We start from the raw sequence: 14,909 nt of genomic DNA, 5'->3' as shown, positions 1-14,909 counted from the left end.
GGCGCCTATAGTCCCAGCTACTCGGGAGGCTGAGGCAAGAGAATTGCCTAAGTCCAGGAGTTGGAGGTTGCTTTGAGCTGTGATGTCACAGCACTCTACCAAAGGTGACAAAGTGAGACTCTGTCTCTAAAAAAAATAAAGTGAGGATCTGCTCCTTCCTCCACACTTAAACTTGTATGTGCACACACTACAGCAGCTTATGTTCATGGAGTTGAGTTAGACCCAATCAGATCATTGTAGATCTCAGCTTAAGATTCAGGAACTTCTTGTCTGACTGTAGCTATGATTTTTAGTTGGTGTGCTACAGCACACTGATGTGCCATGAGAGGATCTTAGGTGTGCCAGGAAAAACTTTAAAGATCATTAATTAAATTATTTTTGAAAGGGGTTCAAAGCACTGTAAGTATATTCTTCTTTGTACTCTTTTTTTTGATCAACATAATTTAAGTTGTGCTGCAGAATTTTAACGATAGGTTCAAGTGTGCCATGAAAGAGAAAAGGTTGCAAAACACTAGACTATGGGATCTATAAAAAAGAATGAAAGCAATATTTAGGTATCATTCATCTCTCAGCTTTCTAACAGGTATTTCTAACTCCTTTTAATATCTGGCTCACTTTCATTGAAGAATACTCTTAATAGCCGGGCATTGTGGTAGGCACCTGTAGTCCTAGCTCCTTGGGAGGCTGAGGCAAGAAAATCGCTTAAGTCCAAAAAATTGAGGTTGCTGTGAGCCGTAACACCACATAATGAGACTCTATATCAAAAAAAAAAAAAGAATAGAATACTCTTAAGACTGCAAGCACTACTTACTTGTGTGAATTAGGATTCTGTTAATCCTGAAAAACAAAAACAAAATACAGGCAGCGCCTACAGCTCAGTTGGTAGGGTGCCGACCACATACACCGAGGCAGGCAGGTTCTAATCTGGCCTGGGGCAGCTAAACAACAATGACTACAATAAAAAATAGCCTACAGGCACCTGCCAGATGTGGTGGCGGGTACCTGTAGTTCCAGCTACTTGGGAGGCTGAGGCAAGAGAATCGTTTAAGCCCAAGAGTTTGAGGTTGCTGTGAGCGGTAACGCCCCAGCACTCTATCGAGGGCGACACAGTGAGACTCTGTCTCCAAAAAAATAAAAATGTGAATTGGATAATGAAATTGAAATGAAACTGTAACTATAATTCATAACCTCAATTTAAAGTGTATATATATATATGGCAGCACCTGTAGCTCAGTGAGTAGGGCGCCACCCACATACAGCAGGGCTGGAGGGTTCAAACCCAGCCCGGGCCAGCTAAACAGCAATGACAACTGCAACCAAAAAATAGCTGGGCATTGTGGCAGGCACCTGTAGTCCCAGCTACTTGGGAGACTGAGGCAAGAGAATCTCTTAAGCCCAAGAGTTTGAGGTTGCTATAAGCTGTGATGTCACTGTGTGACATAGTGACACTCTATCTCAAAAAGTAAAACAAACAAAAAACTAAAGTATATATAGCTGCATATTTTTATCGGCTATAAAAGTAAATAGGGCCAGACATGGTGGCTCACGCCTATAATCCTGGCACTCTGGGAGGCTAAGGTGGGAGTATTACCTGAGCTCACAGGTTCGAGACCAACCTGACCAAGAGCGAGATCTTGTCTCTAAAAATAGCTGGGCATTGTGGCAGGCAACTCTATTCCCTGCTACTTGAGAGTCTGAGGCAAGAGAATTGCTTAAGCCCAAGAGATTGAGGTTGCTGTGAGCTGTGATGCTATAGCACTCTACCAAGGGCAATGAAGTGAAACTCTGTCTCCAAAAAAAAAGTAAATACACATTTAAACATAAACTTTTTAATATATTGCTTTTTAATATTGCTTTTTTTTTTTTTTGGATTAATATGAGGGTACACATGACTAGGTTACATTGTTTGTGTTTGTAAGGTAAAATCAGAGTTGTAGTTGTGTCCTTCACCTAGGAAGTGTGCCATTTACTCACACATTATACTTGTTAAGGAGGAACTTACTTAACCTAACCATCTTCCCTCCCCCTTTCTTAAATTTAATTTTTTCTCTCATACAGGCCTATTATTATATTTTCTCTCATACAGGCCTGTTAATTTATTAGCTTTTTTGTATTACGATTCCATTACCTTTTATTTGTTTGTTTGTTTGTTTGTTTATTTTTTGAGACAGTCCTGCTTTGTCACCAGGCTTGAGTGTGGTGCAGTGATAGCTCACTGCTATCTCAATTTTCTTTTTTTTTTTTTAAGACAGAGCCTCGGCTCAGCGCCTATGGCTCAACCGGCTAAGGCGCCAGCCACATACACCTGAGCTGGCGGGTTCAAATCCAGCCCGGACCCGTCAAACAACAGTGATGGCTGCAACCAAAAAAACAACCAGGCGTTGTGGCGGGCGCCTGTAGTCCCAGCTACTTGGGAGGTGGAGGCAGGAGACTCGCTTAAGCCCAGGAGTTGGAGGTTGCTGTGAGCTGTGATGCCACGGTTCTCTACCCAAGGCGACAGCTTGAGGCTCTGTCTCAAAAAAAAAAAAAAAAAAAGACAGAGCCTCAAGCTGTCACCCTGGGTAGAGTGCTGTGGCATCACAGTCACAGCAACCTCCAACTGGGCTCAAGCGATTCTCTTGCCTTCCCCTCCTAAGTAGCTGGGACTACAGGCGCCTACCATAAGGCCTGGCTATATTTTGGTTGCAGCTATGTTGTTTGGTGGGCTGGGGCTGGATTCGAACCCTCCAGCTTAGGTGTATGTGGCTGGCGCCTTAGCTGCTTGAGCCACAAGCACCAAGCCTGCTATCTCAATTTTTGGGCTCAAGCACTCCTCCCACTTTAGCCTTCTGGGACCATAGATGTGAGCCATCACACCCAGCTAATATTTTCTTTTGTAATTTTAGTAGAGATGGGGTCTTGCTGTGTTGCTCAGGTTGTTCTGAACTCTTGGGCTCAAGTGATTTTGCCCAGGCCTCTAAAAATGCTAGAATTACAATTATGTGCTCAGCCTCCATTGCCTTTTAAACTTTAAAAGTTTGATAATGGTGAAACCTATAACCATATTGCCTTTTTCTCTCCCTATGCATTGATTATTAATGTTTCTGTTTGTTGCCTTAAGATAAAATATTATAAAGGTCCTTCTGAGTCAGTAAAGGAAGATTATGGTATTCTCAGTTTATTCTTTGAAAAAAAATTTTTTTTTGGAAGAGACAGTGCACAGTTTTAAATAATAGTGACTATATCTTATTTTTTAAATGTTAATAAACATTCTTAGTGACACCCTTTTCATTGTTAAGGAGTGTTTTAAAATCAAGAGTATTGAAGAATTTGGGGCTACATGATGGCTCATACCTGTAATCACAGCATTTTAGAAGGCTAGGTGTGAGGGAGGAACTCTACAGGCCAGGAGTACAAGAGCAGCCTGGGCAACAGGATGAGACCCTCTCTCTACAAAAAATAGGACAATGAGCCATGTGTTTTGGCATGAAGCTGTAGTCTCAGCTCCTCAGGAGCTGGGGCAGGAGGATCACTTGTATGTAGGAGTTGGAAGTTGCAGTGAGCTATGATGATATCACTGCACTCTAGCCCAGGCAATAGAGTGAGACCCTGTCTCAAAAAAAAGAATGTTGAAACATTTGACCAGATGCTTTTTGATAAACATTGAGATCTCCATTATGTACCATTCTCATTCACTTGTTCTCCCTTAGTTCCCTGCTGGTAATACTTAGTTTTTTTCTATTTAAGCCCTATCTTATATCTTCCCTTCATAAAAAGATTGTTCCATTCAATCTCATTTCTCTCTCTTTTTTAAAATTAAAATTTGTAGTATTCCATGGTATACATATACCACAATTTATTGATCCATTTGTGGATCGTTGGGCACTTGGGCTCCTTCCATGACCTAGCAATTATGAATTGGGCTGCAGTAAACATTGATATATTTATTGTAATGTGATTTTTGGTCTTCTGGATATATATCTAATAAAGGAATTGCAGGATCAAATGGCAGGTCTATTTTTAGTTCTCTAAGTGTTCTCCAGACGTCTTTCCAAAAGGAGCGTAATTAGGTTCCATTCCTGCCAGCAGTGTAGAAGTGTTCCTTTTTCTCCATATCTACACCAGCATCTCTGGTTTTGGGATTTTGTGATATAGGCTAATCTTACTGGAGTTAGGTAATATCCCAAAGTAGTTTTGATTTGCATTTCTCTGATGATTAAGGATGGTGAGCATTTTTTCATATATCTGTAGGCCATGTGCCTATCTCCATAAAGAAAGATAGAGACTTTACCTCCATGTTTACGTGGATGGAGCTGGAAAATGTTCTTCTCAGCAAAGTATCCAATGTACTCAGCCCCATTATGAAACTAATTTATAGCTTTCATATGAAAGCTATATAACCTAATTATAGCCTAAGAATATGGAGGGGGGAGGGGAGGGAGGGGGTGGATGGGTGGAGGGAGGGTGATTGAAGGTATCACGTCTGTGGTTTATCCCACAAGGGTACAAGTGAATCTTTCTAAAAGTAGAATATAAACATCTTAACACAATAACTAAGAAAATGACATGAAGGCTAAGTTAACCAGTTTGATGAAAATATTTCAAATTGTATATGAAAATACCACACTGTACCCCCATATTGCATTAATGTACACAGCTATGATTTAATTAAAACATAAGTAAATAAAATTAAAATTTATACACTGGTAACTTTTGTTTTGCTCCTCAGATTTCCAGGTTCCTGGAATGCAAAGGACCATACATAAGCTAACCCTCTCTTGCATTCCTTGGTTTAAAACTGGAGATAAAACAGACATCTTAACTTTTCCTTTTTTTTTTTCTTGTTTAGAAGTTAAAATTTGCTTTACATTTTAGTAATATGATAGCTGTATTGGCTATTCTTATTGTAATAACAGCCTGAATCTTCCTTATGGGTTTTCTAAATAATTCAAAATAATTTTCACAGGAATATATTCTAAATAGATCACCATGGTTAGCTAAAATAAATCTCTTATAATTACTATAGACCTATATTAAAGTTAGAGGAAAAGGGGGGAAGGAGATAGTATTTTTAAAATTATAAGTTGTTCCAAGGAACTGAAGCAAAATATCTCTCTCTCTCACTGCCTCACTCCCTTCCCTCTCTGGCAACATAGCTGACCTCCTATTTATAGTAGGCTATTCAATTTGTTTTTTTTCTTTCCTGAGACAAGGTGTTATTATCTCATCTGTCAGGCTAGAATGCAGTGGCCTGGTCATAGCTCACTGCAGCCTCAAACTCTTGGGTTTAAGCAGTTCTGAGTCAGCCTAGCAAGGGGCTGGAACTATAAGTACTGGATAATATTTTTATTTTTTGTGGAAATCAAGTCTCACTGTATTGGCCAGGCTGGTTTTGAACTTGTGGCCTCTAGCAATCCTTCCATCTCTACCACCCAGTGCAATTTTTAAAAAGTCAATTATGTATTTATATGTATGTATAAGTAACTTAAAACAACATGATTAAGAGTTGAGCCAAGTTAGTGTGAAGTTTTCTCTGTATCTCTCATGCCTTTAAATTACTTCACTTTTCTTTTTTTTCTTTTCTTTTTCTTTCTTTCTTTTTTTTTCCTGAGACAATGTCTTCCTCTGGATTGGCCCAACCCATTGCTCACTGTAAACCTCAATTAGAACTGGGCGTAAGCTATCCTCTCACCTCAATCTCTTGAGTAGCTAGGACTACAGGCATATGCCACCATGCCCAGCTAATTTTTAAAAAATTTTATTTTGCTGGGTGTGGTGGCTCACACCTGTAATCCTAGCCCTCTGGGAGGTCAAGGCTGGTGGATTGCCTGAGCTCACGAATTCAAGACCAGCCTGAGCCAGAGTGAGACCTTATCTCTAAAAAAAAATAACTGGACATTGTGGCGGGCACCTGTAGTTCCAGCTACCTGGGAGGCTGATGCAAGTGAATTTACTTAAGCCCAAGAGTTGGACGTTGCTGTGGGCTATGACAGCTCAGCACTCTACTGAGGGTGACAGAGTAAGACAGTATCAAGCTGTTGCCCTGGGTAGAGTGTGGTGGCATCATAGCTCACAGCAACCTCCAACTCCTGGGCTCAAGCCATATTCTTACCTCAGTTTTTTATTTTATTTTATTTTTTGGAGACAGAGTCTCCCTGTGTCACTCTCAGTAGATTGCTATGGTGTCACAGCTCACAGCAACCTCAAACTCTTGGGCTTAAGTGATTCTCTTGCCTCAGTCTCCTGAGTAGTTGGAACTATAGGTGCCCACCACAACGCTCAGCTACTTTTTTGTTGCAGTTGTCGTTGTTTAGCTGGCCCAGGCTGGGTTCGAACCTGCCAGTCTCGGTGCATGTGGCTGGCAGTGTAACCACTGTGCTACAGGGGCCAAGCCAATATTTCTATTTTTAGTGAGACAGGGTCTTGCTTTTTGCTCATGAGCTCAAACTATCCATCTGCCTTGGCCTATCAGAGTGCTAGGGCATGAGCCACCATGCTTGGTGCAAAAAAAAAAAAAAAATTAAATGTTTTTAGAAACAGAGTCTTGTTTTTTTGCTCAGGCTGGTCTCGAAGTGGCCTTAAATGGTCCTCCTTCTTTAGCCTCTCAAAGGTATGGGTTGAAAGACACGAGCTACCAAACCAAAATTATTTTTTCTTGATAGGTTAAAAGGGTAAAGAAGGAAAATAAAAAGATGGGGACGACTGGGTGCAGTGGCTCACACCTGTAATCCTAGTACTCTGGGAGGCCAAGATAGGGAGGATCCCTTGAGCGCAGGAGTTCAAGATCAGCCTGAATAAGAGTGAGACTTTGTCTCTACTAAAAATAGAAAAATTAGCTGGGCTTTGTGGTGGGCGTCTGCAGTCACAGCTACTCAGGAGGCTAAGGCAGGTGAATCGTTTGAACCAGGAGTTTGAGGTTTCTATGAGCTAGGCTAGCACCATGGCACTCTAGTGTGGGCAACAGAGTAAGACTCTATCTCAAAGAGAAAAATCAGTTTGTGCATCTTACACATACTTATTACCTGTTCTATGAGCTTTAGGGTTGGAAGCTGTGTGTTCAGGCAGAGGTTCAGGCATTAGGACTTGACCCTGAGATACGAGTGGAATTAGTTAGGAACATTAAATATTTACAAATACTATATACGATTTTTTGATATTTTCCATTTTATTTGCTTGATGTTTGTTTTTTAGATTAGAAGAAAAAAAGAAAGAAAATAAATAGATATGTTTTAGCTTCTTTGTTTCTCTTATTACTTTTGGATACAGCATTCTAACCAAAGGGAAATTCATTTTTTTGAAGATTTGTAGTGTACAGGCTTAACAATACAAAATATTTCATGAAATGTCATGAGAGAGCCATTGTGTTCTTATTTTGAAGATCCAACCAGAACTACTTCATGCAAGTTAAAAAAGTAGACTTCAGCTTTTTATAAAACAGTTATTTTGTGAATTGATTTGTTCATTAATAGAATAGATCAGAAGGTACAGAGGAGTACACAGACACAGAGTCATAATAACATTGAGAATTTAATTCACCTCTCCTCAGTCCTTATATTTTCATGTGATGTGCTAATCATGTAATTTTTACACTTTGATTTTTATCATGCTAATAATTACCTGGAAGGCGAAGTGTTCAGTATTATTTCCTGTTATTTTTCTTTCTTTCTTTCTTTTTTTGTTTGAGACAGAGCCTCAAGCTGTCCCCCTCAGTAGAGTGCTGGGGCATCACAGCTCACAGCAACCTCCAGCTTCTGGGCTCAGGCGAGTCTCCTGCCTCCGCCTCCCAAATAGCTGGGACCACAGGCGCCCGCCACAACGCCTGGCTATTTTTTTTGGTTGCAGCCATCATTGTTGTTTGGCGGCCCCGGGCTGTATTTGAACCCGCCACCTTAGGTGTATGTGGCTGGCGCCTTAGCTGCTTGAGCCACAGGCGCCAAGCCTTGTTTTGCTTTTAACTTTTAACTTTTGCTTTTAACTCAATCCCACCAGTTCTACAATACTACTAGAGTGTTTTTATTTCCTGAAACTGCAGGATGGTCAGTGGCATTGGCACTTATAGAGGAATATTAATAGCAGCATTATTTGTTATAATAAAAACATATCTCTATAATAGAATACTACAATATAATTTCAACAAAAAGATTTATATCTGTTGACAAAGAATAACTGAAAAGACTATGGGTTATTGACATTAAATATAGCACATTCTGTGAGGTATTTTTCTTTTTTCCTTTTAATTGAAACAGAGTCTCACTCTGCTGCCTAGGCTAGAGCTTCATATGATTTTAGCTTAGTTCATCACACCCTCAAACTCCTGGTTAAATTATTTATAATACAAAAATACTTACTATTTTTTTTTTCTTTGCAGTTTTGGCCAGAGCCAGTTTGAACTCACCACCTCCGGTATACGGAGCCAGCTCCCTACTCCTTTGAGCCACAGGCGCTGCCCTACTTACTATCATTTTATCAAAGCATTTCTTTACTAAAGTAAATTCCAGTTTCTAGCCCTTAAGTAGGAGGTCTGACAATTAAGTTCAAAAACTCATCCTAGGAAAAGTGCTATGTACCTCATTGCTGATATCACTTATAGTCACCTCAAGGTACTCACTCCCCTTCAGAAGCTATACACTGATGCCATTGCCTAGTCCACCCTTCAGAACAATTTTTGAAGTCTTTTTTCTGGAATGGCTATCAAAATCATCATCATATTAACTCTTGATTGCCTGAATATCATCAAAATGTCTTCTTTTCAGTATTTCCTTTACCTTTGGGTAAAGAAAAAAGTCATTGGGGGCCAGGTCAAGTGAGTAGAGAAGGTGTTCCAATACAGTATATTTGCTGACTAAAAAGTCCCCCACAGATAGTGCCATGTGAGCTGATGTATTGTTGTGATGCAAGAGCTATGCATTGTTGGCTAAGATTTTCCTGTTTCTCATGTTTACTTGGTCTGCTATGCTTCTCACAGTCAGCGGATGATTTTGACACCTAACTTGCAGTGTTTTTTCAGGTCTGCTTTTTATTGGCTGCCCTGACCTTTCTTCATCAGTGACACTTTCTCTCCCCTCAGAAAATGTTTTGTCCCTTTGTATACTTGCCATTTTCTTCATGGCATTATCCCTATAAACTTGGACTAACATGTCCTTGATTTCACTTCCACTCTTGTCAGGTTTAACAAGGAGTTTAATGTTTGTTCATTTCTCTGATTCAAGCTCTAACATTCTCATGATGACACACAACAATAATGAATGCCACTCAGCAAGATACTGCCACACTTTGACATAAATACAACTATGAGATGCCGAAGTTATGAAACCTTGCTGAGTTGTATGTACAGTTCTGCCAACATAAGTGCACAGTGGCAAGTTTGTGATCTTAATTGTCACACTTTTTATATAACAAGGAGGAAGAGAAGGCTAAATGTAAAAATTAGCAAAGTGTTACAAAGCTGTCTTAATCTGTAGAGTGCCCACAGCTTGTGAGGTAAGCAACACGTTAAAAAGTTGTAAGTAGGCAGCGCCTTTAGCTCAGTCATCAGGGCAAGGGCCACATCCACTGAGGGTGGTGGGTTTAAACCTGGCCCCGGCCAAATAGCCAGGCGTTGTGGCAGGCACCTGTAGTACCTGCTACTCAGGAGGCTGAGGCAAGAGAATTGATTAAGCCCAAGAGTTGGAGGTTGCTGTGATCTGTGACACCATGGCACTCTACCCAGGGCAACATAGTGAGATTCTGTCTCCAAAAAAAAAAAGAAAGTTGTAGTAAAAGCTCAAAGAATAATAAAAAATTAGGGGTGTACTGTGTTGGGGGCTAAATGTTAGAGGCTTTGGGGGGGGGATTAATGAAATATTTCTATAGTTTGGAAGGGAGTATTTGAAAAACGTATCTTTAGGCTTTTGAAGTTTTATTTAGGTGTTTGAGCTTTTAAATAAAATATCTTCAAAACAGAAATGAGATTTTTTTTAAGAGTCATTTGAATTTTTTTTTCTTTCAGAAATCGAGCTATAGCAGATTATCTTCGTTCAAATGGCTATGAAGAGGCATATTCGGTTTTTAAAAAGGAAGCTGAACTAGATATGGTATGTTCAATTTTTTAGTTATTCATAATATAGTTAATGAGTAGATTTTTACTCACATATCAGTAGTTAACAGTTAACTCAGTTATACACAGATCTTGTCATATGTTATTGTAGTTGATTGGCATTGAGTGAACTTGATTTTTTTTTTACTCCCTTGTTCGTGTAATCAGATTTTTTGGGGGGAGGGGGACAGAGTTTCACTTTGTCACCATTGGTTGTAGTGTGCTGTGGCATCATATCTCACAACAACCTCAGACTCCTGGGCTTAAGTGATTCTCTTGCCTTGGCTTCCAAAGTAGCTAGAACTACAAGTGTCCACCATGACACCTGACTATATATTTTTTTTTAGAGATGAGGTCTTGCTCTGGCTCAGGCTAGTCTCGAACCTGTGAGCTCAGGCAATCCACCCATCTTGGCCTTCTAGAGTGCTAGGATTATAGACATGAGCCACTGTCCCCCTCTGTGTAATCAGATTTTTAATCATGTTTGGGCTTAAAGATGAATAATCTCTGTCTTGAACTGTCATAGTGAAAACTTTTTTTTAAAAAGGTTCTTGTATTTTTCTCTAGAATGAAGAATTAGATAAGAAGTATGCTGGTCTTTTGGAAAAAAAATGGACATCTGTTATTAGATTACAGAAGAAGGTAACTAAATCTTTTAAATTTAGTTGTATTTTGTGTGTCATGTGAACTTTCTGGAAATATTAATAGATTATTCTTTTGCATTAATTAATTATATCTAATCTTAAAAGACAAATAAAAATACATTTTCTGTGCTTTTTGACAACTTTGACCTAGACATATCATTGCTGATACATGGTAATTCATGTATCCTGCGGTGCTGACTGGGTTGAATCTCCATAGTCCTGACTTTGAGGAATTGGTACTGAAAGAACTGATTTGTGCACTGAGAAGGAAAGAACTTGTGGAGCCAGTGGATGCTGGGAAAAGAGCACTAAAATGTGCTCTTAGATAAGTCCTTTTATCTTTGAGCTTTTCTTTTACTTTTATCTGTTAAGTGAAGACAACAAATAATATTCTGGTCCTACAATGCAAACTTTATAGGCAGAGTTAGAATAAATAATACTGTAATAAGTTCATCCACATAAAACTTTTAATGAAGTACTTAGCAAATAGTAGATGCTCCATAAATATTAGCTTTTATCATGGATATTATTATTATTAGCATATACAATGTAAACTGACTTGGAAAGAAATTGCAAAGAGTAGCAACCTTAGAGAGACCAAGACAGATTTACTGCTCTTCCTCTATTTAGTAGTAGAAAATAATTACTAGATGTGAATTGAAATTTTTCTGAGTTAAACAGTTAAGATAATTGTACAGATTTTTTTCTTGGTTTTTAGTTTTGTCACACTGCTTGAATTTTTATGATACATAGTCATTTTTATTTAAATCTGATAAATGCTAAGTATCCTGCATGTACAGTACATATGTAAAATAATTTTTTAGAATACCGGATTATTTTCATTGAAATCTATCTGTATATAACTACATGTTCTTTCTCAAGGTTATGGAATTAGAATCAAAGCTAAATGAAGCAAAAGAAGAATTTACATCGGGTGGACCTCTTGGTCAGAAACGAGACCCAAAAGAATGGATTCCCCGTCCACCAGAAAAATACGCATTGAGTGGTCATAGGAGTCCAGTCACTCGAGTCATTTTCCATCCTGTGTTCAGTGTTATGGTCTCTGCTTCAGAAGATGCTACGATTAAGGTACTTTTTGGGAAAAAGAGACTTAATAGGGTAAAAAGTTTTATGAAAATGATGACCTGAGCAGAGGGACAGTGAAACCTGTCAAAGTGATTTGATTCTAAACCATCAAGCTAAAAATCAGAATAAAATGTCATTGCAGCTTCTACAAGGCATGCTGCAAATTAAGTTTGCTGATAAATGGGAGAAAATACAATGTTATTAATTTAGTTTGAGGAGGGGCAGTACCTTGTACTTGTGTGATTTTATTCTTGGAGGATTAAAAGTTATCTGCCTTACTTTCAAGCATTGGTGATACATGAAAATATTGGTTGACAAAACTAGTAATTCATATCAACGTTTCTTTTTTAAAAAAAGGCAGGTGTGGTGGTGCACCTCTGTAGTTCTAGCTGTAGTTACCTTTGATCCAGACGCCATAAAATGACAATTGTATATGCAGCCTAAAGAAGAATGAGATAGTCAAAATATAGGTGGGTTTCTCAATTCTAAGATTTATTTCAGGTTAAGTTCCAGATTTTAAGTGTCATTTGTAATGGTATTACTACAGACAGCTCGGTACCTGTAGCTCAAACCACTAGGGCACCAGCCACATACACCGGAGCTGGTGGGTTTGAATCCACTCCTGGCCTGCCAAACAATGATGACAACAACCAAAAAAAAAAAAAAAAAAGCCGGGCATTGTGGTGGGCGCCTGTAGTCCCAGCTACTTGGGAGGCTGAGGCAAGAGAATTGGTTAAGCCCAAAAGTTGGAGGTTGCTGTGAGCTGTGATGCTACAGCACTCTACTAAGGGTGACAAAGCGAGACTTTGTCTCTAAAAAAAAGAAAAAGAAATATCCTTGAAAAGGGGCCAGCATGGGAAAAGCATGGGGCTCTGACCTGAGAGACTCTGTCTCAAAAAAAGGTATTACTAAGGAAATGTGAGTATACTGTATATATCACATAGCAACAATTTAGCATAAAATGTAGGCATGACTTAAATGTGACTATACTTAACCAGTTCTTAAAATGAAACATTGTTTTACATTATGTTTGTTTAGTTTCTAAATCAAGACCTTCCATCCTGTGGCTGCTGATTTTTGGAGATGGCCACAGAGTAATTGCAAGGGAGTCTTAAATTCATCCGTGTCACACGTATCTGTAGGCTAAAAAATCATATACTTAATATGTTAATATATTAATATTTTTTCAAATGTAGGTAGATAAGTATTTAAATTATTGATTTCATGATGGTCTTTTGTCATTGTGTATTAAAAAACCATAACTGCTATCATGTTTAGGGATAGAGGTAGACGTTCTTGAATAGGTGGAAACCTCAGGCTTAACTTGATTTTGTGGCAGTGTTATGAAAGCATAAATAACTTTAAAAATGCCATCTTGAAATGAGTATCTTTTAAATAAACTTATTAATAAATGCAGCTGGGCGTGTGGTGGCACCTTTAGTCCTGGGAAGATTGCTTGAGTCCAGGAATTTGAGAACAGCAAATTTCTCTGGGCAAAATAGACCCATCTCTAACAAAATTAAAAATAAATTTAGGGGGTGGTGCCCGTAGCTCAGTGAATAGGGCGCTGGCCCCATATACCAAGGTGGCCCTGGCCAAACTGCAACAAAAAATAGCTGGGCATTGAGCATTGTAGTGGGTGCCTGTAGTCCCAGGTATTTGGGAGGCTGAAGCAAGAGAATCGCCTGAGCCTAAGAGCTGGAGGTTGCTGTGAGCGATGACACCACATCACTCTACTGAGGGCAACAAAATGAAACTGTCTAAAAAAAATAATAATAATAAAATAAATTTTAAAAAATACTTTCAATTACAAATGGAAGTTTTTTTGGTTTTTGTTTGTTTGTTTTTACAGTTTTTGGCCAGGGCTGGGTTTGAACCCACCACCTCTGACATATGGGGCCAGCACCCTACATATGGTTGTTTTATTAACAAGAAACAGTTATATATATTTTGTTAACTTTGATTAAATTTATTGTAGAGATGCCTTTGTTTCTAATGAATCATCAGTTTCAAGCACTTTAAGCTGATTGTTTTATTTACATACAGAGGCTTTGTAGGGTAGTGGTCAAGGGGTTCAAGTCCTTACTTCACCACTTAATTTTTCTTTTCTTTTTTAAGACAAGAACCTCACTGTGTCACCCTCGGTAGAGTACTGTGCTGTCACAGCTCACAGCAACCTCAAACTCTTGGGCTTAAGTGATGCCACCACTTAATGTTAATGTCATTGTGGGGAAGATACCTTTTTTGTGCCTTCTCTTTCCCTCTCTGTTAAATAAAGATAGTAAGTGCTTACTTCAGAGAGTTTTTGGGAGAGTTAAATGAATTGATAGAGAAATTGCTTAAAACAGTTTTAGCAGATACACTCAGTGTTAGCAGTGTGCTAACACATTAACAAGTTGTCCTCCTTTGGACTTTAGTTATTTCATCATCTATCATAATGTTCTTCATTTTGATACATAAAGCTCTTCATCCCAAATTGCTTCCTTGGATATTTTGTGGAATGAAAGAACTGTTTCTATTCCCTTCCATTGTTTTTTTGTTCAGTAGTGATAGTCTAGGATGTTTTATGTTTTTCTTTGTTTTTTTTGTTTTTGAGACAGTCTCATTTTGTTGCCCCTGGTAGAGTACTGTGGCATCATAGTTCATAGCAACCTCCAACTCTTGGGCTCAAGCAATTCTCTTGCCTCAGCCTCCTAAGCAGCTGGGACTACAAGTGCCCACCACAATGTCTGACTGGTTTTAGTGATGGAGTCTCTCTCTGACTAGTCTCAAATTTCTGATCTGGAGCAGTCCACCCACCTCAGCCTCCCAGAGTGCTAGGATTACAGGCATGAACCACCTTGCCCCTTGCTCAGCCCCAAAATCAATTAGTATAATATACCATACCATATCAACAAAAAGCCATAATAGGTTCAGAAAAAAAAAATGACAAAATATGTATAAATCTCAATATCTATTCATGATTAAAAACTCTCAAGCTTATTCCAAAACACTCTGCTGCTAAAAAAAAAAAAAGAAAGAAAGAAAGAAAGAAAAAACAGAATTAAAAAAACTCAAGAATACAAGGGGCTCGGCGCCTATAGCTCAACCGGCTAAGGCGCCAGCCACGTACACCTAAGGTGGCG

General features: G+C 38.8%; 1 protein-coding gene across 1 annotated transcript in view; it reads left to right on the top strand.

The window, feature by feature from the left end:
- PAFAH1B1 (platelet activating factor acetylhydrolase 1b regulatory subunit 1) overlaps positions 1-14,909 on the top strand; it is a 94,321-nt gene that overhangs the window by 58,306 nt on the left and 21,106 nt on the right. The window contains exons 3-5 of the mRNA XM_003799075.2: positions 9,968-10,052; positions 10,622-10,696; positions 11,581-11,787. Of these exons, the coding sequence (XP_003799123.1) occupies positions 9,968-10,052; positions 10,622-10,696; positions 11,581-11,787 (367 nt within the window). The remainder of the gene's footprint in view (positions 1-9,967; positions 10,053-10,621; positions 10,697-11,580; positions 11,788-14,909) is intronic.

This window comes from Otolemur garnettii, unplaced genomic scaffold (genome assembly GCF_000181295.1).
Source record: "Otolemur garnettii isolate 467f Iridium unplaced genomic scaffold, OtoGar3 scaffold00145, whole genome shotgun sequence".
Lineage (NCBI taxonomy): Eukaryota > Metazoa > Chordata > Mammalia > Primates > Galagidae > Otolemur > Otolemur garnettii.
This window is presented reverse-complemented; position numbering and strand designations above follow the sequence as displayed.